This window comes from Nyctereutes procyonoides, unplaced genomic scaffold (assembly GCF_905146905.1).
Source record: "Nyctereutes procyonoides isolate TBG_1078 unplaced genomic scaffold, NYPRO_anot_genome, whole genome shotgun sequence".
In the NCBI taxonomy this organism is placed as follows: domain Eukaryota; kingdom Metazoa; phylum Chordata; class Mammalia; order Carnivora; family Canidae; genus Nyctereutes; species Nyctereutes procyonoides.
Window position 1 is genome coordinate 7778664 of NW_026575025.1, and position 25190 is coordinate 7803853.

Here is a 25190-nt window from a genome sequence, read left to right on the forward strand (position 1 = left end):
GGAATTTGGGGACACAATTCAGCCTGTAGCAGCCACCCAGAACTGGGAAGAATGTTGACCTAGGACTTGGGAGAAGAGAAGACCTTCCACCTGGAGCTGCTTCATTGAATTCTGGAATGTGAGTCACTGGAACTAAGGGCAATGCCTGTGTACAGGCCAGACTGTCCCAAGATAGGGCATTTTACTTTATATTTCATATTCACCTCGCTTTTTTTCCATGCAGACTGAGAAAAGAATTTGGAGGCACTGGGGAGCCTGTAAGTGGGGTGGGGGTGTTCAGAGTAAGGGAATGGGAAAGTGGAAAGCTTCCTGGAGGAGGTGCCCTCCACCCTCCTGCTTTGTGAGCTTTCATTTGACCTCAACACCACAGTTTCCCACCCTACCTGAGAATAGCATGTAATTTGGAGAGATCGAAAACTGTAATTACCCCATGAGGTCATCCTAATTCCTTCAGTAATCCCAGTCCTGAATGAATGAACTGGGGAGCTGGTCTTTGACTCAGGAAGCCAAATTCACCAAGCAGGGATGGTTGACCAGAGACAGGTGGGTGCGGTGTCCAGTTCCTACAGGACACGAGTCCTACAGTTGAGGGCCCTGCCATGGAGGGTTTGGTGGCTGGTCCAAGTGACTAAGTGGCTCAGCAGGGGCTTTGCAGATTCATTGTGTGAGAAGGAAAGTCACTCCTAACTTCAGGGACTTCTCTTTTCTTTGTGGTTGATTAAAACCTCCTCTGGCATCACAGCCCTTGCTGGTCTGTCCCTCAGGGGCCCCTGTGGTGACAGTGCTTTGGCCACATCTCTCTGGGGCCTGAAGCAGACCAGCTGGGCTTTGGGTGGCGGGGCTAGAGGTTCTGTCTCGGGCGATACCCATGTATTACCCTGTTTCTGCTGCTTAAGAGTGATGTGCTGTAGACAGCAGGCGCCCTGGAAATGCTCCCAAAGTCTTAGTGACTGCTTGGCTCCATCCTTTCTGCAAGGATTCACTGAGAAGCTACTGTTTGCAGTGGGGGAGTGCCCCTGAAATGGCGAGGTGTGCACTGAACCTGCCCCCCAGCTTGAGAGCTAAGATTTACCTGTTTCAGGTTGAACTGTACCCCCCACCCCCCCGGCCCCTGAAAAGAGTTGTGCTGCAGTGCTAGCCCCTGGTACCTGTGAATGCAACCTTGTTCAGAAGTAGAGTCCTTGCAGATGTGACTCAGGTGTAAGTTAAGATGGGTCACACTTGAGTCGGGGAGGCCCTTCCTGCAGCATGACTGTCCTCACAAGGAGAGGAGACACATGCAGGGAGGGGATGCCATGCACAGGCAGAGGTGCAGGCAGGGGCAGGATCGGGGCGATGCAGCCACTGGAGCCTGGGAGAGTGCAGCCCTGCCCACCCCTTGATTTCAGACTTCCAGCCTCCAGGACTGAGCCCCATCATTTGTACTGGGGATTATATCATTAAATCTGGAAAATGTAGAAAATGTACGTACACTGCGATAGTTAAGAATTTTTTTTTTTTAAAGATTTTATTTAATCATGGGAGACACAGGCGGAGGGAGAAGCAGGCTCCACGCAGGGAGCCCGACGTGGGACTCGATCTTGGGTCTCTAGGATCAGCCCCTGGGCCGAAGGCAGTGATAAACCCGCTGAGCCACCTGGGCTGCCCCTAGTTAAGAATTTTTGAAAACCAAATGACAGGAAGCCCGTACCAACGGACTTACACAGAAGGCTGTATAGTATTTGTCTCCTGGAATAAAAGGAATCTCATGAGCCAGAGAGCCATTACCTTTTTGCTCTCCCACAGGACTGGCCTCAAGCTTGCAGTCCATCCCATGGCCCGCAGCAGCTCCCTCGGGGTGGTGGAAGAGCCACACCAGTCCCCGGAGTCCTGAGGAGGAGAGGGGAGGGCTCTCTTTTTCAGGAGCCCCAGAAAATGTCTCTCCACGTCTCTTTGCCTCTGTTAGATTTCACATTCACCCTTGAGCCTGCCACCCTCCAACATTGCTGCCCCTGGGGGGTCGATGTGCTCTTATTGGGTTTGAGCCCATCAGCACCTGTCCTGGAACTGGGGACGGGGTCATGCTCATCCAAGCCTCAGAGCTGAATGGTCAACACCAGGCAGGGGGATTGGTGCTGGCACGAAGAAAGAGAACTGTCGGGATCCCTGGGTGGCGCAGCGGTTTGGTGCCTGCCTTTGGCCCAGGGCGCGATCCTGGAGACCTGGGATTGAATCCCACATTGGGCTCCCGGTGCATGGAGCCTGCTTCTCCCTCTGCCTGTGTCTCTGCCTCTCTCTCTCTCTTTCTCTGTGACTATCATAAGTAAATAAAAATTTAAAAAAATTTTTTTTTTAAAAGAGAACTGTCCACTTCATGAGCCACTGTTGGGTGTTGGGACCTCTCCTGTCACACCTGGATGACAGATGGGGTGATGACAGCCTTTGTTGAGTAGGGACTGTGAGTCAGGTGCTTTGCTAAGTGCTGTACACGCTTGGGCCGTGCAGCCCTCACCCTGCACAGCACTCATTGAACTGAGGTTCCTGAGCCTCTGTTCTGGGCTGGGGCACACCAGAGAGTCCGAGCGAGGTGCAGACAACGCCCTGCCCTCCTCTGAGCCTCCATTCTTGTAGACACTTATCCCCACTTTTCAGATGAGAACATCAAGGCTCAGAGAGGTAAAGCCCCACAGCTGGAAGGTTACAGAGCTGAGGTCCAACCCCGGAGTCTTACTCCAAAACACGTATGTGAACTGTGTGCATGTATGTGTGTGTGAGCTTCCTCTCTGAACAACCATTGGTTACCTCACACCCCTCCGCCCGTAGGTCTGGCTGTCCCTCCCCATGCCCACCAACCCAGAAACTGCCCTGACCTGACCTCAGGGACTGCCGACTGGAAGACTTGGACGTTGGTGGACCTCCGAACAAAGCTGGGCCCCATGTGCATGCCCCGACCTTTGAGTGAAAGTAGCCACATGAAGGCTTTGCGCATATTTATTTATTTATTTAAAAATTTTGTTTAAAGATTTTATTTATTTGAGAAAAAGAGCATAAGCCAGGGTGGGGGGTGAGGGGCAGAGGGAGAGGGAGAAGCAAATTCCCCTCTTAGTGGACAGCCTGATGGCAGGACTCAACCCCAGGACCCTGAAATCATGACCTGAGCTGAAGGCAGACTCTTCACCGACTGAGCCCCCCAGATGCCCTGGCATCATGCATTTTATTCAAGTCCAGTTTTGAAGACTGCCCTTGTGCGCCAGGCAGCCAAGCCGACGGATAGGAGAGGCTCCAGAGACACAAATCTGGCCTCTGGCCTGGCTCACTCAGTTCTTGGCTGTGTGACCTGGCCCAGCTACTGCCCTCTCGGGGCCCTGGTTTCCTCCTCTACAACTGGAGGCTGAAAACTCCCACTCTCAGCCCCCGGACACCCACTGGCCGTGTGGGGACACAAGGCCCCACTGGGCCGCAGGGGCACTCATTCATCCACCATCGCTGGGGCTGCTTTGCCCGGGGCACGTCGAGCAGGCGGAGGCCTTGTGGCCAGCAGAGCCTCAGCCACTCGCCCTTGGCCTGGAAGGTGGAGATGGTAGCCGCGAGAACATCGGGCCCGCTCACTGGGTTGTTTCAAGATCTCTGGAGGGACCGTGTGTCCGCCCTGAGGACAATGCCTGGTTCTCCGTTTGTGCTCGGGGACAGGGAGCTGTGACTCTGCTGTGCCGGACGAGGGCGAGGAGCGTCAGGCGGGCCGCGCTCCAGGGGCAGGGACATGCGGTGACCCTCCAGGCCGGATGTCACTAGGGAGGCCGTGTGGAGACAGCCACCGTCTCCACTGCCCGCAGCCACAAATGGAAAGGATTGGCGGCCCCAGCCTCCTCGCAGAAGCCGGAGGCCAACTGCAGCCCCTCCAGGAGGGCTCTGTGCCCCCCCCCACCGTGCGCCCCCCAGAGTGGCGGTGACAATGCCCCGGATGTGGGCCCCAAGGCCCTGGCTGGCGCTGCCCGCCCACTGTCCGCTGGCTATTGTCTGCCGGGGCTCTGTGCGGCTCAGGGCTGGGGGCGGCCGGCCGGGGGGCTGTGGGAACGGATTAGCGGCCCGGGCCGCGGCCCCCTCTGCATGAACTCCTGATCAAAGGCATTCCTGGGCTGACAAGCCCCGTGTGTTGCAGGGGCCCGTCCAGCGTGCGAGGGACACGCTTCCCGCGGCCGGGCCCCCGGCACCAAGCGCCCTCTCGAACCCCCGCTGCGGCGCCCGCTGCCGGGAGTGGCCGGCGGGACAGTCGTCCCCCACCAAACACAGAGCCCAGGTGTGTGGGCTGCAGGCTCCCGGGGGACCTGAGGGGCACGGGCTCCGAGGAGTTCCTGGAGCCTGACATGGGGGCTGTTGCCGTGGCCCCTTGGGGCCCCGCAGCACCCACCCCTGCAGACCTGACTGGCCTTCCAGCTCAGTGCCACATCCTGGGTCCCTGGGGCCACTTTTCTGGACTTGGGGGTCTGCCCTCCACACCCCAGGGTGGGCAGGGTTGCCCCTCTGTGACTCACAAAGCCGGCTGGGCCTGGCCCGTGGGTGTGGCTTCTGCCCTTTCCATTCTGAGCACCTGCTGTTTGCCAGGCTGGGGACAGGGTGACAGAGGGGTCAGCGAGGCACCTGTCCTCAAGTGCTCAGGGCCCAGAATGGGTGACACCCAGGTAACATAATTTCTGGGCCTCCCAGAGCCACCTGCCAGGGCCGGGGGTGTGACCGCCTGCAGGGGACCTGGAGGGGAGGTCGGGGGCACTTCAGGCACAGAATTGGAGGCAGGAAGTACTTGTGTGTCTGTAGTCCCACGGGTGGAGGCTTGGGGCTGGAGCACCTGAGGCTGGGGGAACATAAGTGAGGGAGAGAGATGGGGGTGAGGGGGGGGAGAGGTGAGGTGAGGGAGAGAGGTGAGAGATGGGGTGAAGGGGGAGAGGTGAGGTGAGGGGGAGAGGTGGGGTGAAGAGAGGTGAGGTGAGGGGGAGAGGTGGGTGTGAGAGAAGTGGGTGGGGGGTAGACAGGGGTGAGGGGGAAGAGCTGGCTCAAGTTCTAGGACCTTGGATGGATCTGGAAGGAGCTAGAAGCCCCAGAGGGTTCGGGCACAGGTGGCTGTGAGACAGGGCAAGCCCCAAGTGAGGTGGTGGGGCTGGCAGAACAGGCTTTGGGCTTGGGAGAGGGGCAGCAGTCTCAGAAGTCCCTCAAAGGCCAGTTGTGACCTGGGGCAGATGCTTGAGGCAGCCAGACCTCCCAGCAGGGGGCAAGGGGCAGGGCCTGCCCTGCTGTCCCCTGAGGAGCCGTGGTGGCTTGCCAGGTAAGGCCTAGAGTCCTTTCCCAGGGTTCTGAGACCAGAGTTAGGGCAGGGGGAACTCCAGAGCCCTCCCTGATGCCCCCTGCACCTGCTGTCCATGCCTCATGGCTTTTCCACTGAACCCACAGAATGGCTCTGCAGGCCTGGCTGCCCCACTTGCTGGGCCCAATTTCTGCTGAAACCTGATGCAATGAAATTGTTACCCCTGCTCCCCTGAAACTGCTCCTCAGGACACCCCTGGCCTGTCCCTGGGGTTGGGTGGGTGCCTCCCTGGCTCTCACTGTCCCTCAGTCTGCTGGGTCAGAGGCCCTTTCAGAGCTCTGAGCCGTGCACCTGCTGTGTGGGGCCACGGTGGGGAAAGCAGAAGTCCCCATCCCGCTGCACCCCGCTGGCTCCCAGATGCTCTGATGCATGTGGGGAGCCAACATTGCCCATCTGGAGGCTTCCCGCCGAGAGGGGCACCCTCCGGGGTGGGCTGATACACAGTGGGAGCCTCATAAAGGCCACGGCAAAATGCCCTGACAAGGAGTGATACCCTTGGCATGAGACCCAGCTTCTCTCCTAAGCACTCATTGAACCCGACCACCTGGGAGGTGAGGACATGCTGGGGCCCCAGACTCTGGGATGAGGCCCAGGCCCCCGTGGTGTGTCCTAGTCCAATCCCTGCCTCCACCTGGGGCTGGAAACGAGGCTGGCCACGTGCATCTGAAGCCAAGTCGGACGTCACAGGTGTCCACTAGGCCTCCCAGGGCACCGGGTCCGTGTGAAAGGCCACCGGACTGAAGCCCGAACACGCGCTTTGCTCTCCTCCCTGAGCTGGGGGGGCCTCGGGACCGTGATTCACCAAGAGCAAATAGCAGTTTGCACCACTATTGGTGGAGGGTGAGTGAATGCTGGCTTGTTTATTTTCCTATCTGCAAATAGCGTTGGGGGGTTGCTGGTGGGAGGTGCGCTTGGGAGCTAGTCCTGGCCAGCAAGCTGGGCCTCACCCCTAGGGCCACAAGCTCCCCTCAGGTGGCAGGAGGGCCTGCAGAGGTTTCCCCACCTTTTCAGTTTCCTCACCCGCCTGGGGGGTCCAAGCAGCCCCTCCCACCCATGCCTGCCCCTCCCACCCATGCCTGCCCCCTACCAATTTCCTCCCAGCCGAGCATTGCATACTCCCACTGGATCATCAGGGACCTCTAGCAACATCAGGAGTCCTTTTGGGCTGTGACAACCAGAGGCAGTCCTGTCATCTAGCAGGTAGAGGCCAGGGATGCAGCTCAACTCCCTACAGGGCACAGGACAGCACCCCACGATAGAGGACGAGGCCCTGAGTGTCAGCAGTGCCCAGGCGGGAACCCCCACCTGCCTGCCATTCCCCTCCAGCCCAGGAACGGGCGGTCGGACCCTGTTCCTTGGCCTTGGGCCCTGTGCCCCTGGCTCCCTGCCCACCCCAGGAAACAAACAGGCACCGCACTGGGGTTTTACCAATTTTATTTCTAGGCTTTTCACGTTTGTCTTTTTTTCTGCTGGAAACGTGCCGGTTACATGTCTGTGCCACAATGTGCCACCAAAACACACACAGACCAAAAGTGCCCCCACCAGAGACCCTCACAGACTTGCTGGTCACAGGACAGACTCCGCTGTGCTCCCCAGACCTGCCACCGGCCTTTGGCCTTTGAGCACACACAACGTTCACCCCCCATGAGGACAGACCGTCCCTCAAGGACCCCGTTTGGTTCAGACACAGAGATGCCGTAGCCAGAACGGTTGAGGTAAGCGGAAGCAGTGTTCCTGCAGGGGCGGGGCGGGGTGGGGCGGGGCCCGGGCCTGCCAATGGCCCGGGAGCACCCAGGCTGACCCTGCTGGGGCAGGGGCTGCCAGCGGTGCAAATCCTTTTGGTTCGGCAGCGTGCTAGGCGACTCGGGCACACAGCACTGTTAGCTGGCTTCGCTGAGATCTGGAGTCTTTTTTTTTAAATTAGCATGACGCTGTAATGAAGAGAACAAACAACGCTGGTACATAATAACAGATGCAACACCCGGAACTTTAACCAAGTCCAGAAGCTATTCTGATCATCCCGAGTTTCTGGGTCCTGCAGCACAGCACCATGGTGGCACGTGACAACACACTTGTTACAATAATAATAATATAATAATGCAACTTTCATAGCTACACGTAAAGAACAATACGGCTGTAAAAAAACTATGATGGTAGCACGTCCCGGGTCAGGTGGACAGCCCAGCGTTATAAGCGCAGGGAGAAAGAAGCGGTCGCGGCCCCGGGGACGCCGGGCTGGGCACACAATCGCAGCCTGGAGCCCACCCCGCCAGGCCCGTTTCCGGGATCCCGTCCTCATGTCTGCCGAAGCAGGGGGCCTGCGGGTCAGATGGAGCCTGGCCGCCTGGTCTACACATGGCTAAGAGAAGCATGAGGTATCGTGAAACAGGAACCTTTTTGGAATAGAGCAGTAATCACATTAAGTCAAAATTGATCACATAAAAAAAATCTACAAAAAAAAAGGCGCCCTTAATACATTTTTCTATGAGAAAATTAAAACTAGAACATGGCAGTACATGACATCGTAAAACAAAACAAAACAAAACAACTGATCTTCCAATAGCAGCAAAACAATGTGAAAGAGATACAGAAAAGCGATGTGAATCTGTTTCCAAACTGTGCTGGGAAGTCATCGGTAGCAGCGAATCAGGAAACCGAGCCGCAGCCCGCCTGCCGCGTGGTCCCGCTGTCGGCCCTCTGCACGCCCCCGCACCGTCACCAAGCACCAGCCCTGTGCTCTCCCTGCCTTCGACTCATCCTACGTAGTCATTACAAAAAGGTACATAGCCAAGATGTGCAAATTGTCTATTTGTCGCTAAACTTTTTTTCAAAAGGGGACAAGAATATGGTCGGGGCTGAACTTGTTTCGAGTACCCTAATTTTCTGTGGAACTCTGAGGCCTCTCAGGTGGGGTTCCCGCTTGGGGCAATGCCAGACAGGCTGAATCAGCCCGAATCCATGCCGTGTTTTTCCTCAGGATCTTTTTCTGTCTCCTACGAAAAAGGACCGAACTTTTATAAACTGTATGAAACCTGCAACGTCAAAGGCAGAAAAGTGTATGTATGTATGTGTGTGTGGGTGTGTGTGTGGGTGTAAATCAAGGGGAAATTGCATTACTTTATAAATCATACTGGCCTTACGAACATCCTCTGCAATAAATATTCTTTTTAGCCTTAACTATAAATTATATATTTTAGTGTTTAAAAACCTTCCTAACCCTTACACTACGCGTTCTCTAGGTAAGCCTTTAAAGGCCCCTACTTCCAAACACCAGTTGGCACCAAGGACTCCCGAACTTCCACTGCTCTACAGAGAAAGGAACGCATCATCCTGGCAATGTAAGAATGCACTTCTTGACCGGAAGCTCATCTTCAAGAACATCCCCTCTCACTAACTCCATAGTGACATGCACTTGCCTCGCAATCCTGTCTGCACACAAGGACGTGAATATTCCCAAACCATTCCATTAGGAAATTGTCCCCCCCACCCCCACCCCGCTCCACACACAACATAAACAAGAGAGATTCCCTATAACCGCTGGATTGAAAGTGCTTTGAAATGGAATGGTTCTAGAATATTGAGAAGGAAAAAAAAAAAAAAAAGGAGCTGTGGATTTCACCTGGATGTGAGCAGGCTGCAGGTCTGTGGGGGTGAAAAACCAGCATCTCATCAACAGGCAACTACAAAAATAGGAAGATTATAAAAATAGAATATATTATGTCGCTATGGCGGGTTCTCTTTCCGGCAGCGCAGGCCAGGAGGTGGAGCTGGTTTTCTGTGACCGCTGCGCTGGCCGGGGCCCTGGCCACCAGTTCTGGGGCGGCCGAGCGAGGGTCAGCAGGCAACCACGCTGAGCTCTACACTACGCTAACCGAGGTTACATCAGCCACGGACAGGTGAAGAGGTGACACGCCTACCTACAGAATAAAATAAACACGCGCAAATGACTTATAAAGTGACTACATGCACGAGCAAGCGAGATGCAGGATACCTAGAGCCGCCTTAAAGCACAAGAGCACGTTGGCTACCTAAAATCCTCTTCTACTTCAAAAATGGTTGGTTGGCTTTTTTTTTTTTCTAGTTTTTAAGATGTTTTTATGCTTTTTTGTATGGTTTTGTTTTAAACACGCAAAGAATCAAATCTAATCCTCCCCTGCAGACTCATTCTTCCTGTTAATGCCTATCCTTTACGACACAGAGACACAAACACATCCATATAAAAGAAAATCTAGTTGATTATGGGGTATAAGATCCTCTATTTTTGTAGCAAACCTCCCCCCCACCCCCCAGCTCAGGGTTATGCAAATACTATTTTTTTCTCTCCTTTTTTTTTTTTTTTAAAGATCTTTTTTTCGGGTACTTTTTTTTTTCTTTTGCTTAAGTCAGAGACGGAAGGGAGAAAGAGCAAAGGAAAAAAAAAACCAACAGTAAAGGAGAAGGAAACTTTCCCTTCTGGTCGTGACCGGTCCTAGCGAGGAGCGGTCCTGTCCGGGGAGCACCCGGGGCCGGCCCCTCCCACGTCGCGCACACCCTCAAATGTTCACATCTCGCACATCGGTGGGCGTGCAGGCCAGGTCGGCCTCCTCTTCCTCCTCCTCCTCCTCCGCCGCCTTGGGGTCCAGGCTCTGCTGCTGGGCCTGGCGCAGGCTGGACTCCAGCAGGGCTTCGATCTGCTCCTGGCACGCCCGGAGACAGTCCTGGCCAGACAGGAGACAGGGGTCCTCAGGGTGAGGCCTGCAGGGAGGGCCCTCTCCCAAACGCCAGGACTTGGACTGTTTTTGTGAAAGTGAGGCTCATCTACAGCACTGCCTTCCCCCAGATCTGGTGAAGGACAACGTGGAGCCACGGCTCAAACCCCAGAACTGACCAGCGTGGGCTCCCCACTTGGCCACCTACTGTCCCTGCCTGAGGAGCATACACACCTACTTGGGACCAAAGGGGGCTGCTGGCCGTCTTCTGTGCACACAGAGGCCCTCAGCCACGGGCGGGGTGCCTCCCTGGCCTGCCCTGAGCCGCCCCAGGGCCCTAGCCCCCGGCTGGATTCCTCTGCCAGGCTCTGAGCCCGGCTCGCTGTTCCCACCAGCCCTGCTGCTGCCCTCAGCGGATTCAGTGCCATTTGATCCAGGTCAGAGAGGGCCCCCCGAGCCCTGCTTTTTGGACTTAACCTCTGCGGTGTCAGCCCTCGCAGTGAACCCAGCCTTCTGTGATGAATGGCCATCAAAAGCGTTAGTCCGTGCATGACTGAGGATGAACGTTGGGTGGCCTGGGGGAACCCAGACCCTTTATCCCCCTCCATCCTCGCCGCTTGGCCTGTACCCAGCACTGCCCCCCCCCCCCTCCTGCCAGATCTCTTCTGCTGGCGCCCTCCCTGAGGTCTCAACACCCCTAGAGGAATCTTGTGAGTCCAGGGGCCTCTCCTGGTCTCATGGGGGCAAATCTCCCAGGAGCTCAGAGGTGCAGGTGTCAGGCTGCCTGTCCCAACCCCTGGTATGCCACACTGGGGCTTCTATTCTAGAACCAGGTAGACCTGCCAGTCAGGCCTGGAAAACAGACCTGTGCCTTTCCCATAGGACAGACAGGTGAACCATGGGTGCACCGAGGGGAAGGTGCCGCTGAGCTTCCAACCCAGTGGGGCTAGAAATGGGGTGGGTGTTCACTGCCCAAAAGAAGTGGATCCAGGCCAGCAAGGCTTCTGAGTGGACCCCTGAGGACCTGCCCTGTTCACAGAGCTCTATGTTTTTACACGGAGGGCCTTCTTACCCCACCTCTTTGGTATTTGTCATGGCAAGTGAGGATGGCAGAGTGGGTGCAGACAGCCACTTTTACAGATGAGGAAACAGAGGCCCAGAAGGCCTGGCGTGGGACCCAGGACTCCTGATAGCTTCCCCAGGCTCTGATCCAAGCACCCAGCACAGCCCCCCAGTCCGACCCCTGAGGCCCAGCGGCACCCACCCACCCACAATGGCTCTTGGCAGGCAGCTCACAGGGGCAATGGGTTTACTTGGATCTGGTGACTTGGGAGGCCATGTGGTGGAGGGGAGGGCAGAGGGGTGCAGGAAGGGACTCCCTTTGTGTGGCCCTAACTTCCTCCCTGCAGTCACTGAGATCCCCAGTGTCAGCCCAGGAAGAGCCAGCTGGAGACCCCGGGGGCCAGCTCTGGGGATGGGCAGCCTGAGAACAGGGCTCTGCGGCCCAGGGTTTTCTGCATCTGGGCTCTGCTGCATTTGTCCCCAGGTAACTAGACTAATGAATTCCAGCCTCAACCAATTTCTCCCCCGTCCATCAGCTGCAATCTTGGTTCCAATCTCACTTATACAATCTCTCTCCACAAAAGGGATCGTGTAGTGATTTCCCACAACTCTCTCTGTGCTGTGTCTCCCTCGCTGAGGGTCCCCAGCAGCCATGGACACCCCATCCCTCTAGGTGCTCAGTAAGCACAGAGACTGAGAGGGGAGCCACCTGCTCCCAGGAGGGAGAGATGCAAGAATGCCACCCCCTCCAGGCAGCCAGCAGTGCGTGGCGGGGGTCGCACTGGCTGCTGCTCACAGCCTGGGGTTTCCAGAACGGTGTGGTGAGGCAGCAGCCACTAGGGCCCACAGGGCCTCCAGGGCACTGGACGGCGGACCACCAGAAGGCAGAGAGAACCCAAGGCAGACCTGCACCGGGGTCAGGGCGGTCACTCGCTCCCACTCGGCACACCAGCGGGGCCAAGGGCTGACCCACCAACCTCGCGGGTCTAATCTGGTAAAGGCCACAAACCCCTGTAACTGTGACTTCCATTCTTTCTCTAAGACAAGAAAGGAATTGGGAATAAAACAATGGCATTTTTAAGAAGGAAGACACAATCGGCTCCGGCTCTGGGCTCCAAGGGCAGCAGCCACTCAAAGGGGCCGTAAAACACGGGGTTGTCTCCACGGGCCATTGTTGCGTCTGGAGACCTCACAGAAGCCTTTTCAAGCTCCCATTTATGAGCCATCCGCATTGTGGCCCAGACAAAGCTCAACTGGGCCCCAACTCCACATGCCATTAGGGCACGGATCATTGACGGGCCTGCCTTGTGGCCCCTCTTCCTGGACAGCTCACCGGGAGGGCTTTATGGCTCCTGCCTGCTCTGGGAGTCCCGGGCTGGGGGGGAGGTGCGCCAGAAGCCTGAGGACCCCCCTGGCCTGCCCGCAGTTCTGGGAGGTGCTTCTCCTTCCAAAGGAGTCCCAGGAGAGTGGGGTGAGGCTGGCACCCTGTCAGCGTGGCACCAGGTCCCATGCCTCTGAACCCAGGCACCAGTCCCGTCCCCCAACACGGTCCCCCATGCCCCCATCACCTCTGGGGGTCTTGGCACGAGCCACTGCATGTCATCAGTGAACTGGTTTGGAGCCCTAGGTGCTAAAAGTTTCTAGTACCTGGTGCTGGGCAGGCCCTGCCAAGCTAGCATGGGAGCACCAGGTACTCGATCACTTACCGCATCACACTTAATCACTTTGGAGAGGAACCGAGTGAGGCGGTGGTAGGACAGGAAGCTGTTGGAACTTCCCAGGTGTAGACCTTGCACGGCGGCCACCACACTGCCAGCTGCCACCATGGAGGGTGGGTTGGAAATGAACTTCACATCTGCAGCAGAAATGGAGAGAGGCAAGAGAGCCATGAGCGGGGCACCCTCCACGGGACCCCATGATCCCAGCAGGCTGAGCACTGGCTCTGCATCAGGTGTGTCCCAGCCCGTGGCCAGCCTGGGCTGCGGATTCTGAGGGCTGGTCAGAGGGGCTCTGGCTCCCCGCACCTCCCAGTGCCCGAGAGCAGAAACCAGGCATGGGATCCACCCAACATGGGCTGGAGATGTTGACTTGAAAACAACAAAAAAAGCCAACTAAGGAAATAACCATTGGCAAAAACAAACTGCAGAGGCCTCTGGGGAGGGGACATTGCTGTACTTGAGCCTTGGGAACATGTCGTGTATTCACAAAAAATTTATAACGGCCTACAAGGGTAAGTGTGCCGGGCCACAGGAGTCTCCCCTACCCCTAGGTCTCCCAGCCCTCGAAGAGTGTGTGTGTGTGTGGGGGGGCGTGGGCACTGCTCCTCGTGGGGGCATCAGATGCTTCTTCCCACCCTCTTTTCCTCCCGGGACACAGCAGGTGTAGCATCACCTCACTACTTCACCTGCCAATCAGCCAGCACACAGTCCCCTCTGCCCCAAGGCTCAGCTCAGTGATGGATGGTGGAATCCCTGCCTTTCCTCCTAGGCTGAGCCCAGCACCTCCCACACTTGGCATAAAAAGGTGGGAAAGCAGGAAGGACGTGTAAGTGGCCATGCAGTGCCTGTGGGCTGTTGTCCCGTGGCGCCCAGTGAGGCATTCTCGGTGGGAGAGGCCACTGATCTCCACATCTTGGGCAGGGGGTCCATGTGGCATCTTTGTCAGCCCCTTGGCCTCGTCTTGTGCACACAGAGCACCAGGACTGGGCTGAGTGAGCTGAGCTGGGGGCACTGAGCAGAGGGAGTGGAGTGTTGTGGGCCCAGGGGTGCATCTCCGTGTTTCCCCCCAAGGCTCCATCCCAGGAGCAGACGCAGGCCCCACTGAGCAGGGGCCTCCGGAGAAAGGGAGCCACCCTGGAGGGGCAACAGAACCCGCTGCCAGGGGCCGTGGCCACTTGGAAAAGAAATCCCTAACACAGCATAACACCTCTTACCCCCTCTTTAAATGGGAGCAGTCCTCACCCAGTCTGTGAGCCGGGAGCCACGAATGAAAAGCGCTTCATTGAGGCACATCGGAGCTGCAGGCAGAGGCTGCTGCCATCCGAACAATTTGGCTGGACCTTGAGACAGCCGTCTGAGAGGGAGGGGGGATGTGGGGCCAGCTCCCCATGGAAGGGTGTGTGCACGTGTGGTGCAGGGTTTATGGGTTTGGATAAGGAGTGTGGGTGTGCACATGTGTGTACGCATGTGCACGATTATAGGCTTATAGGGTGTAGATAAGGGGCAACCCAACTGCACCCCCAAAGCTCTGACACTTGCTTCCACTCTGTCAAGTGCAGAGAGCCTGCGGCCACTGCCAAAGCAACCACTGGAGCTGGGTGGCATTGCGACCCTTGCTAAGACCCCCTCACTAGACTCAACTGTCAGCTTCCTGAGCACCAGCAGCTTGCTTACCTAACCCACTGCAGCACCCTACAAAGCTCTAGTGTACACATGTATGCACACGTTAACAGAAGAACAAAACTGAACTTTGGTATGGGGGACGTGTGCACGTGTGCAGATATATGTAGGAGCCCCAGTTTGCAAGCACACAGAGCAAGAAGAACAGAGTCCGTCCCCCCACAATGGTACCATTAAGTACCTGTGGAGTACAAAAATATCTTTTGGGGCTTTTGCTCATGCTTCCAACTCAGTTTCTGTTTTTGAGCTGCAATCATTCAGAGAGAAGTCCCCTTGTGATGGAGGGCACAGCTGCATTTTGAACCGTGCAGGTGAGGATCTGGGCCTGGGGAATATTTCTGGGGGACCTGGGTAGGCAGGTAGCCCTCTCCTCCTCTGGCCTGATTGTCCCCCTCGGGGCCCCACCCTGGAGTTAATGCATGTGAGGCGCTGGGTGACCACCGGCCATCCCTTCACCTTCCCCCAGCACGCTGGAGGTGCTTGCTGGGCCCAGCGTTAGACAGGCTGGGCGTGCTCATGAACACTGACCCACGGCGGCTGGAGAGCCAGCACCAAAGCCCGTTTATGGCCTCTGCACCAGGCTTGCCTCCCTCAACTGCCAGCACTGCATGCAGGCTACACACCCCACTTCCCTGGGGTTCTGGGAGAGGGGGAGCTCCAGACTGCCCCAGCCATCCTGGGGGGGAGGGTGTGCAAGAACTATTCCTTGCATTATCTCCAGGAAACTCTGCCGTTTCTCTGAACCACTTTCAGCTCCATAAAAGGCTGCCTGGAAGTCTCCAGAGGCCTCTCTCTTCCGAGGCGCCCCAGCCAGAGAATGCCTCCCCTGCCTGCTTGCGGGGCTGGCCCCTGGAGGCTGAGGGGACGGCCAGTGGGAGGCTCCTGGCCCCTGCCCCAGGGCCAGAGATGCCACCCCTCAGATCCATCCAGGCCGACGACCGTGTACCCCTACTCTTCTCACTGGATAGGGCTCCGGGGAGGGGGGGGTTCACACCTTGAACAGGAGGTGGAGGATGGGGAGGCCAACAGAACCTTCCCACTCTCGCTTGACCCAGAAATAGCCATCACCAGAGCACCCCGATATCAGGAGGGTGCTGGGAGATGCCGGACTAGGGGTTCTGCTGCTTCAGGGGAGTGATGGATGCCAACTGGCCCCTTTGATGCCATGTGGCCCTTCGGTCACCCACAGTGAGCCCCAAACACATGTGACAGCTGAGGCCTGATCAGGGGCGAGGGTGGCCCACTGCAGAGCTGGGATGGGGGCACAGGTCCCCAGGCAGGGTTCTCCAGATCTCCTGGGCCCAGCCCATGCGATCAGAAGGAGAAAGAAAGAGGTCACAGGGTGTCAGGGCCAGGGCCGGGGGAAATGAGGCAACACGGAGTGTACGTATGCATGGTCTGTGCTGAGTTCTGAAACGCTGGCTGCCCAGGGGCTGGGGCCGGGGCAGTGCCAGGGAGAGGCCCCCAGGGACCATCCAGAGCCCAGCCATGGGCAGGGAGGGCTGGACCCCCGCTGCCAACCACAGCAGCCCAAGCCTGGGGCTGCTCTGAAGCCCCTCCCAGGGCTCAGTTGAGCTCGGCCGGCCTGAGGCACCCCTGGCGGGGCCTCAGGCAGCCAAGCTCCTCTGCTGGCCGCCCCCGCACAAGGGCTGCTGCTGGCAGCCCAGAGCACGTGGTGCAGGCACTGCGGGCCGCCACTCCCCACCCCTGTAGGCGCCCCTGGCAGGTGGCCCAGCCCGGGAGAGGCCAGAAGGGGGCCCCTTGAGGACATGGGGAAGGACTGGGGATGGAGAGCGGAGGACAGAAGTAGGGAGGCAGGCTGGGCAGCCAAGGTAAACCCCTTTCAGCTTGGAGTGGCCACACCCTGGCAGACCACCCAGCCCCATCCCCAGGGCACTGTGTGGTGGTCCTGGGCGGCCTCAATCGCCTGACCCAGGAAGAGACTGCCCCCCAACCCTGCACCTAACCTCAGCACACAGTCCAAGGAAAGAGGAGCACCTCAGAGAGCAGGAGGGGCCTGGGGACCACCTCCTCAGATGAGGAAACCGAGGCGAGGGGCAAGATGCTCCTCTACCAGGGGCAAGGGGCACCCAGGGAGGCAGGGGCTGGCGGGGGCTGCTGCAGGACCCAGCCGCCCTACCTGTGGCACAGAGCGCTACGAAGGTCTGCGCGTGCTTGCGGATGATCTGTTTGTTCTCCTCTGCCACTGGCATCTTGGAGAGGAAGTGCTCGATGAAGTCGTGTGGGGTCATGGCTGCCAGGTTCCACTTCAGTTTGTTCACCAGGAGCAGCTCCATTTGCTGTGAAAGTGGGGTGTACCAGCGTCAGGAGAGGTGCAGGGGCAGCTCCCGTGGCCTGCCCTCCACTCCATGCATAAGGGCCCGCGAGCGAAGGGACGGGGCATGCTGGAGGGCCGGGAAGTGGAGGACGGCATGCCACCCCAAAAGGAGGGGGCAAGGAGGGGGCGCCATCGAAGAGGCCAGCTGGCCAGCTGTCGAGATCCGCACCTGGAACGCAAGCCCTTGCAAGAGCGCGCGCCGCCCGCGCCGCCGTCGCTAGGGGGCGCGCGCCGCCCACTTTTTGGCCGCGCTAGGGCGCTCACGGGGTGGGAGTCCGAGCGGCCGGCGGCCCGTGTGGCGGGGCGCTGGGGATGGGGGGCGGCGGGGGTCCGGCCCGCTGCTCGGGAGGGCTCCGCCGGTGCGGGCGCCGGCCCTGGGGTGCAGGGTGCGTCGGCGGCCCGCGGGCACCCCCCCGCACCTTCCCCACCCCCGGGCTCAAGGGGCGTGCGTGGGTCGGTGGGCGGCAGGGCTCCCGGTTACCAGCAGTTCGTCGGGCCGGACGGAGTTGTCCGTGTAGATGCACAGCTTCTCGGCCGTCAGCGGGATGGTCTCCTTCATCTTCGAGGCCACGAACATGCAGGTGGCCCCCAGCAGCTGCAGGCGGCTCTTTTTCACGGGCTCCAGCGACAGGAAGCGGTCCAGGTAGTTCATGGCCAGCGGGAAGACCTCCTCCTCGCACTTCTGCTCCTCGCAGACCTGCCGGGGCACGGGGGCCGTGACCGCCGCCGCCGCCGCCGCCGCCGGGACCCCGCGCCCCCCAGCCGGGCTCGCGCCGAGGCCGCGGGACCCGGGCGCGTGGGGGGGCCCCTCCCCCGCGCGTGAGCCCCCTCCCCCGCGTGCCCCCGATGCCCACCCACCCCGAAACTGAAAGGGAAAGTCCCCGGGCGGCGGGCACGGCGGGGGCGGCAGTGGGCACGGCGGGCGGCGTGCGCCGGGGACCCCGGCCCGCGTGGGGGCGCGGGGGCTGCAGGCCGGGGCTCGCCACCCCGGGGCGCGGGGCGCGGGGCTGCGGGGCTGCGGGGCTGCGGGGCGGGCCGCGGGGCCGGGCGCCGCGCTCACAGCGCCTGCGAGACACAAAGGTGGCGTCCCAGGCCGCCGCGCCGCATTTCCCCAGACGTCATCTTTTCAAAAAATATTTAAAAATATTAAAAAAATACCTGGGCCCATAAAAAACCCCTGAAAATGACCCCCGGGCGGCCCTCTACCCAGGCCAGGGGTCGTGAGCTCGTTGCAGGCTCCGGGGAGAGCCCCAGGAATTCAAACTCGGGCCCCCCCCCCCGCTGGGCGCGGGCGCCGCTTCCCTCTCGCAAGGGCACCACGCCGCACTTTCAAAAATCGTTTTAAAATATCTGCGGGTGTCCCGGGCGCCCGCTGAGGGCCTGCGGGTGCGCCCCGGGCCGCCAGCTCTCCGCAGGCGCGTCCCCCACGCTGAGACCCCTGCGGACCAGGGTCAATCCCCAGGGTCCTGGGGGCCACGCGACCTTGCAGCTCGGCGTACTCTCCGGCCCAGGCTGGCCGTGCGGGGCGCCCCGGGACTCGCAGCTGGAACAAAGGGGCCCCTCTCCCCTCGCGGGGTCCCCCCCGGCCGCCCGCGCTCCGTCCCCGCGCCCCTCCCTCCCGCTCCCCGCGGCCGCGCGGCCCCTCGCGGCGGCCCCAGCGCCTCGCCGGCCGCTCCCCGCCCCCACCCTACCCCCAATTATTAATAAACACTTTTGCTTTGCAATAAAAGAACAAAGATGGCGCATAATACTGGCACGAGCGGCCCTTGCATACGTGTCCGTGGATATTAATTTAAAAATCGGATCGATGCCCCCTCCCCCTGGAGCCGGCGGCGCGCGGCCGTGCGGCCGGAGAGGAGGCGCCGCCGGGCTCGGGCGCAGGCGGGGGCCGCCGGCCCGCACCCTCCAGCCACCTGGGGTGCCCCTGGCGAGCCGGCTTTCCGCGAAGGGTCCCCTCCCCGACCGCTCCCCCCCACCCCACCCCCACTATCCCCGCCAGGAGAGGGCATTTCAAACGACCCCACCCCCACCCCCTCCTCGTTCAAAAAATACCCACGATATCTATGTATTTTGAAAATGCGGTTCCTAGCAACACCCCGGCAAACTTCAGACTTGGGGCGGGAGAGAAGGCAAAGAACCGTGGGTTCGGGCAACAAGTGGCAGGAGCGTCCGACGAGAGCCCGCACCTCTAGCATCCAGGTGGCCACGATCTTCCGCATGGACGGCAGGATCTCCTTCTGCACACACTTGAAGTAGGACACGGACGGCGCGCAAGTCTCCTCCGCCTTAAGCATGGCCCGCAGCACCCGGTCGTTGAGCAGGTTGGCATCGGGGTACGCCCGGCGGATGGTCTCCACCTCGCAGCACAGGAGCTGGTGTGCCATGGCGGGGGCTGTCCTGGCGGCCTGCGGACGGCGCTGGGTCCCGGCTCGGTCCGCGCTCCCTCGAGCTCGTCTGCCCCTCGCCGGAGCGCGCGGACGCTGCTGCTCGCTGCTACTGCGCCGACAGCCCTCTGGAGGCTGCAGGACTTTGCAACTTCCAACAAAACTCCCCTGTAGTCCCTGTGACGTTACTGTTGTTAAGCAGAGATCAAAGCGGGGCAGAGAATGGGAGCGGGCGGGGGGGGGGGGGGCGGGCGCAGGGGGAGGGGGCGCGGGCTCGGAGCGCCGGGGAGCGGAGAGGGGCAGAGCCCAAAAGCCATCCCGGAGGCGCCGCGCCTGCCCCGCGGCTGAGTCGCCCCCGAAGCCTGGTTTTCATAGAAATGCAAATCGCTCGAGGCCGCCTTTCTCCCCGCCGGGGAAGAGGGGGTGCAGGGGTGTCTGCCCTCTCCGAGTGGGTCCCCCCGGATTTGGGGGGGGTGGAGGTGGCTCTGCAGGGGGGGACCTCGGGGGCGGGGTGGGGGCGGGCAGGCTACACGCAGCCGGGAGAGAGCGCATGGAGGGGGGAGGGACCCCAGGGCCCCGCGACACCCTAGATCCGAGCCGGGAGAATGGGCGCGTTCCCGAAAACGCCACGAGGGCACCCACGGGCGGCCGGGCGGCCTGGGGACCTCCGCGTCTACATCTTTCATTTTCATTAACACGTGTAAATTTCAGGAACCACTTAGCGCTCGGGGACGCGGAGCGGAGCCCGCGACCCTGCTGGAGGCTGCGCTCCCGCGCCAGGGGGGGTCGTTGCAAATGCCCGCGGGGGTATCCCCAAGTCATAAAGGGATTTCAGCCTAGCATGCGCTCGCCCAGAAAATAAAATAAATAAAATAAATGTCCGAAAATTCCAGCGGCAGCCCAAGATGGTGGCCAGCATTTCCTTCATCCTGTCCTCCTCGCCTGGGGGATCTGCGGGTTGTCTTCCTACCTTGGCCAGTCCATCCTTTCAGGGATCCCCAGCGCCCCCCGCCCCGCCCCCACCCCATCCCGGCAATTTCAGAACAGAAAAACGCCCTGAATGGAATGCTTCATTCACAGTGGTCTCTGTCCTGCCTTATTTTTTAATTAAAAAATGAATTAATTAAATCGCTGGAAATATCAGTCGCTTCCCTTGCCTGTGACAAGACCACCGGAAGCTTTTAAATTGGTTTTGCTGGGGGTGTGGACACCATCGCACCTTTACACTGAGCTCAGGTTTGCATTCGCGCCTGCGGAGGGGGGGGGGACCCTGGCGGGGGGGCTGCCAAAATCAGAACAATTGTTAAGTTAAAGAAATGGGTGTATTGATCTGGTTTTAAACAAAATCTACACATATTAGTGTTTACCCGAGAGGGGATCCAATGTTATCGCTAACGTAAGAGCCATATAAAATAATAGAGAAAATGTGGGTTCTTCAAAATTTTTAAGATAAGTTCTCTTTTAGTGCCTTTTTTTTAAATTAGAAGGACATTTTGCTCAATTTCAACTTTTTCTGGGTAAGTTTTTACACTACCTGCCCCCAGTGAAGAAAACTGTTCATTGACTTCCCTCCGAACGTAGCTGAGTGTCACCAAGCCGCCGCATCCCCGAACAGTAAAGGCTCAAAGGAAACGGAGGAAAAGCCCCCTCCCCTGCGCAAGGGCGCCCGCAGCCGGACCAGACCCCCCCTCCCGAGGCCGCGCTTCCCGCTCCCCTCCCCCGCCGGGAATTAGGGTCACGGAGATTCCGGGTCCGGGAGGGTAATTACCCCCGGCTCGCGCCTCGGAAGCGGTGGGTGGCCCGCGCAGGGAGCAGGGGGCAGGGCGCAGGGGGCAGGGGGCAGGGAGCGCCCGCCGCCCGGCCCCCGCCCGGGGCACCCACGCTCGCGCCGGCCGCGGGCACGCCGGTGCCTCGCAGCAGCCGCCGCCGCAGCAGCCCGCGCACGAGGGCGGCCCGGCTGCTTTTTCATTCATAAAATCCCGACCGGGCGGCTGCCCCGATGATTTATGGGGCTGCGCGCTATAGCCGGGCGGCCGCGGCCCCGGGGGGCGGGGGTCCGAGCCCCGCGGGCGCCCCGGCGCGGCCCGAGGCGGCCGGCGACGCCGAGGGGCAGCGGGTCATCAAGAGGCTCGCCCACTCCTGCAAGACGGGCTCCGGGTCCGGGAGGGAGCTTCCCCCTAACCCGGGAGCAGGACGGAGGAAACTGGAATTAGCATGAGCCAATGGGGGCGCGGCGCTGTTACTAGGCGGGCCGGGCAGATCTCGACGAGGAACTTCGTTGAGTTCCCCGCTCAGGGACGAGCGCAAAAGTGCAAGCCCGGCCGGCGAGCGTGCACAGCCGTCCAGGAACCCGCGGGGGAGGCGCAGGAATTCGGGGCCTGGCGGGGAGCGCCGGCTGCCCAGCCCCCACCCCGGGGAGCCCAGATACGCGGCCTCCGGGCTGCCGAGGGGGCCGCCGAGGGGGCCGCCGAGGGGGCCGCCGGCCCCGGGCCCTTGAGGGCGGCTGCTTCTAGGACAGCCGAGGACGCGTTTTTAATTTTTTTTCCCAAAGAGAAAAGCAACTTTTTAAAGACTTTACTGTCGCAGTTTTAATTTTGCACTGCCTAAAAAAAAAAGAAAAAGAAAAAGAAACGCAGCACGAGGCGGGCACTGCGCCTTCTGGGCTCGTTTAAAGCGCTCTGCGTTTATTTCCCGGGGACCATTTGGAGACAAAGGGGCCAGCGGCCCAACAGGGAAGGCACCGCGCTGGTAGGAAAGAAAGTCCAAAAGGAACTTGAATCACCTTCCCGCTCTGCTCGCCTCCCCCCGCCCCCGGGGGGGACCGCGGCCGGCCGGGGCGGATCTCCGGCCCCGAGAGGGCGAATTCCGCGGCGGCAGGCGTGTTTGCCACCGTCCCTGGCTGTGGGAACCTTCATTGAGGCGGGGGAAGGGAGCGCGTTCATTCAGGAACCGGCCCGCCGCGGCGCCGACCCCTGCGCGCTCTGCGGCTGCGCGTCGCCCCGCGGGGGGCCGTGGGGAGGGGGCGCTGGGCCCGGCAGAGGGCTCCCGGGGCCCCGACCTCGCGCAGCCGCGCCCCCCACCCCCGCCACACCAGGGGCCCGAGCGGGCGCGCCCAGGCGGGATCACCTGCAGCCGCATACCTGGCGGCGACTTGAAAGCACTAAGCTCTTAAGTCGCCCCGGAAAAGGCTTTCGAATGCGGGCCGCGGGGTCCCGGGGCGCTGGGGCTCCCCTTCCCCCACCCCCCCTCGCCTCGGGCGAGCCTGGAGGCCCACGCGCTGCCCTGTCCCCGCCGGCGCTACGCGGTGCGGACTCCCCTCGCTCCCAAGCTGCGGGGCTCACCTGGGGCAGCCGCACCTCCCGCCGCCCCTGCCCGCGGACCTGCGTTTCCGCCCCCGATCAATTAATTTCTGCCACACACAGACCCACCCCCTCCGCGCCCCCGAGCCGGGGGCCTGGCAGGGCGCGGGGACGGGACACTCCTCCCCCAGTTCTGCAGGCCTCAAGCAAGGTGTGCCCGGGGTTATAAAGCCAACCCCAACAGGTGGGGGGGGGGGGCAGCTTACAAAGCCTCTGGTTGCCCTGGGGAGAAGGTGCCCTCTTAGGCGGGAAAGGAGATCTAACTCCTTGACCTTCGTCCCTCAAAGCGCATCGCCTGGTGCCCTGAGCGATATGAAACCCCAAAGTTCACTAGGAATTCCCTGGCCTCCTGGCTCAGGGCCCCTGGCCCGTCTCTAGCCAAGTGCCGCGGAGTGGGGCGCCCAGACTGAGATCACCACCTCCAACCCAAGCAAAGAAACCGGTTGGGGGGCGGGGGTGATGACCTAGGTGGCCAAGTCCCATGCGCGTCTCCCTGGGCCAAGGGGGCCCGCGGCCTACCTGAGGCGGAGCTGCCCCCCGCCCCTGCTGAGCGCGCGGAGCGCCCCTGCGGACACTCGCGGGGCGGGGGCGGGGGGGAGGTAGGTAGCCCGCGGGGCGTCTCGCCGGAGCCGCACCTTCCCGGAGGAGGACCCGCGCTGAGACCCTGTGGGCTCCCCCAATGCCCCTCCCTCCTCCAGGGGAAGGACCCGACGTCCCCCCTTTCGCCCGGACGACTGGCCACTCGCTCCCCATCCCCGCGCTTTCCCGGAGACTGTTGGGATGTGACCGCATCCTCGTGCCTGCTTCCTGGTGCCCTTGGAATGCCCCAGAGCGTCTCCATCCTTCCCTTCGGCCTTGGGGGTGGGTGGAGGCGTGGTGGGCTCTTTATTATGCGGCGCCTCCGAGTTCTGGGGCTCCAGACACTTGCAGGAGGGGAAAAGGAAAGGACACGCTTTTCCAGGTGCGGGGAGAGGGGTCGCATACCCAACGCCCTCCACTCCTGCGCTTAGGTCCCTTGGCCTCCTGCCGTCGGGAGGACGGGTGGCGGGGCGTGGACCCTCGGGGAGTTCGGGCGTGCGGAGTCCGAGGCGCCCGAAGGGCCGCGCTCCGTCCCCACACCCCCCAGGGTGCCGCAGGGGGAGTCCCGGCGGACCGGGCAGGGGCTGGGGTGCCGCGCGATTGCGGAGAGGTGGGAGGCGAGGGCGCGCGCCGCGGGAACCCGGGCCTTGGCTCGGGAGGCGCGCGGGACTGCGCCGCGCATTCCGCACATTCCCGCCCGGCCTCGGTTCCGCCGCCACGTGGTTGCTCTGCGCGCCGCGCTTACCGTAAGGCTTGGAGAAGGCGCGCACGCCCGGCTCGCCAGCGCGTGCGGACCTCCCAGGGTGCGGGACGCCGAGGCGTGGTCCAGCCGCCCTGCCCGCGTCCGTAGATCGGGGCTCTTGTTTTGTTCGGTTTTGTTTTTAACGTAATAAGGAGAGTTGTGCTGCTGGAGTGATGACGTATTCATTTGTAAAGGCGGGCCGGGAGAGTCTCAGGCCCCGGTGGTGTTTGTAATCGGGTGACTGTCCATCTGAGGAACAGGAGTGACCACTGTGTCTTCCCAGCGGTGACAGAGCCGGAAGAGGAACTGCAGCTTCTGATCGTTTTCTTCTCCTTTTCCTTATTATTCAAAAGCAGTGGGCGGCACAGCCCAATGCTCTGCACAACTGGTAAGCCCAATCTGGGAGGTTCCTCCCCCGTCAAATAAACTGGCTAGAACTATTTTTTTTCTTTTCTTCTTTTCTTTTCTTTTTCTTTTTGTAAAGCCCTGAAAGGTCTTTTTTTTCTGAAGATTAGTTCAAGGTAAAGAGTCTAGTTCATCCTTGGAACCTGAGCAGCTGACCTTAACCAACAGGATGCATGGCTCTGCTTCTGGGGCCCACTGGAGCCCATAGGACCCTGCATGGATGGAGGTCCCCCAGGCTGGAAGGGGTGAGAGGAGTTCCAAAAGCTGTCCACATATTGCCACCTGTCCCAGTCCCCACATAGACAAAGGGCTCTCCCTACAAACACCCAAGCAGGGATGAATGGGGGGGTGGGAAGGGAGGAGAAACAAATCAGTACCAGCCCCCCACCCCCTTCCAGGTGAGACATGCCTATTTGCTCAGAATCCAAACTATTGCAGGGTTTTGGAGAGCAAGCATCCTCCCCTCATGGACCAATCCTCGTGCCTCACTTCTCCTGCAGGGTACCTTGCCCCCAAGCTCATTGATGCCATGCATTTAATCTTCAGAGCAAACCCCAGAAACACACTTGGTGAGTGGGGAAACTGAGGAAGCTGAGCCTTGTCCAGGGCTCACAATGCAGCAACCCTGATGTCCCCAACTGTGATGAGTTGGGCTCTGCACTGTCCAAGCCCTTAGGCTGCCCCTCCCTCAGGGTCATGAGCACTGTCAGAACAATTTCAGGGGCCTTTGACACTGATAAGGATAATAATCTACATCTTCAAGAATTCATGCAAAACCAAGCCATTTTTTTCCAGACGTCAGGAGGTTTGCTCCCATATTTGTGAGAGTGCCAAGAGTGTCACCTAGGCCAAGAGTGCCAAGGCTGTCAGTCCTGCATCTGCTGGGAGCTGTCCGGTCTT

General features: G+C 60.3%; 1 protein-coding gene across 1 annotated transcript; it reads right to left on the reverse strand.

The window, feature by feature from the left end:
• Nucleotides 1-6752: 6752 nt before the first annotated feature.
• Nucleotides 6753-19411, reverse strand: CCND1 (cyclin D1). The gene is made up of 5 exons (XM_055314872.1): nucleotides 19008-19411; nucleotides 17303-17518; nucleotides 16624-16783; nucleotides 12792-12940; nucleotides 6753-10032 (listed from the first exon to the last, which is right to left on the reverse strand). The coding sequence occupies exons 1-5, from the start codon at nucleotides 19203-19205 to the stop codon at nucleotides 9868-9870; spliced, it is 888 nt and encodes a 295-aa protein (XP_055170847.1). The 5' UTR covers nucleotides 19206-19411; the 3' UTR covers nucleotides 6753-9867.
• Nucleotides 19412-25190: the final 5779 nt, after the last annotated feature.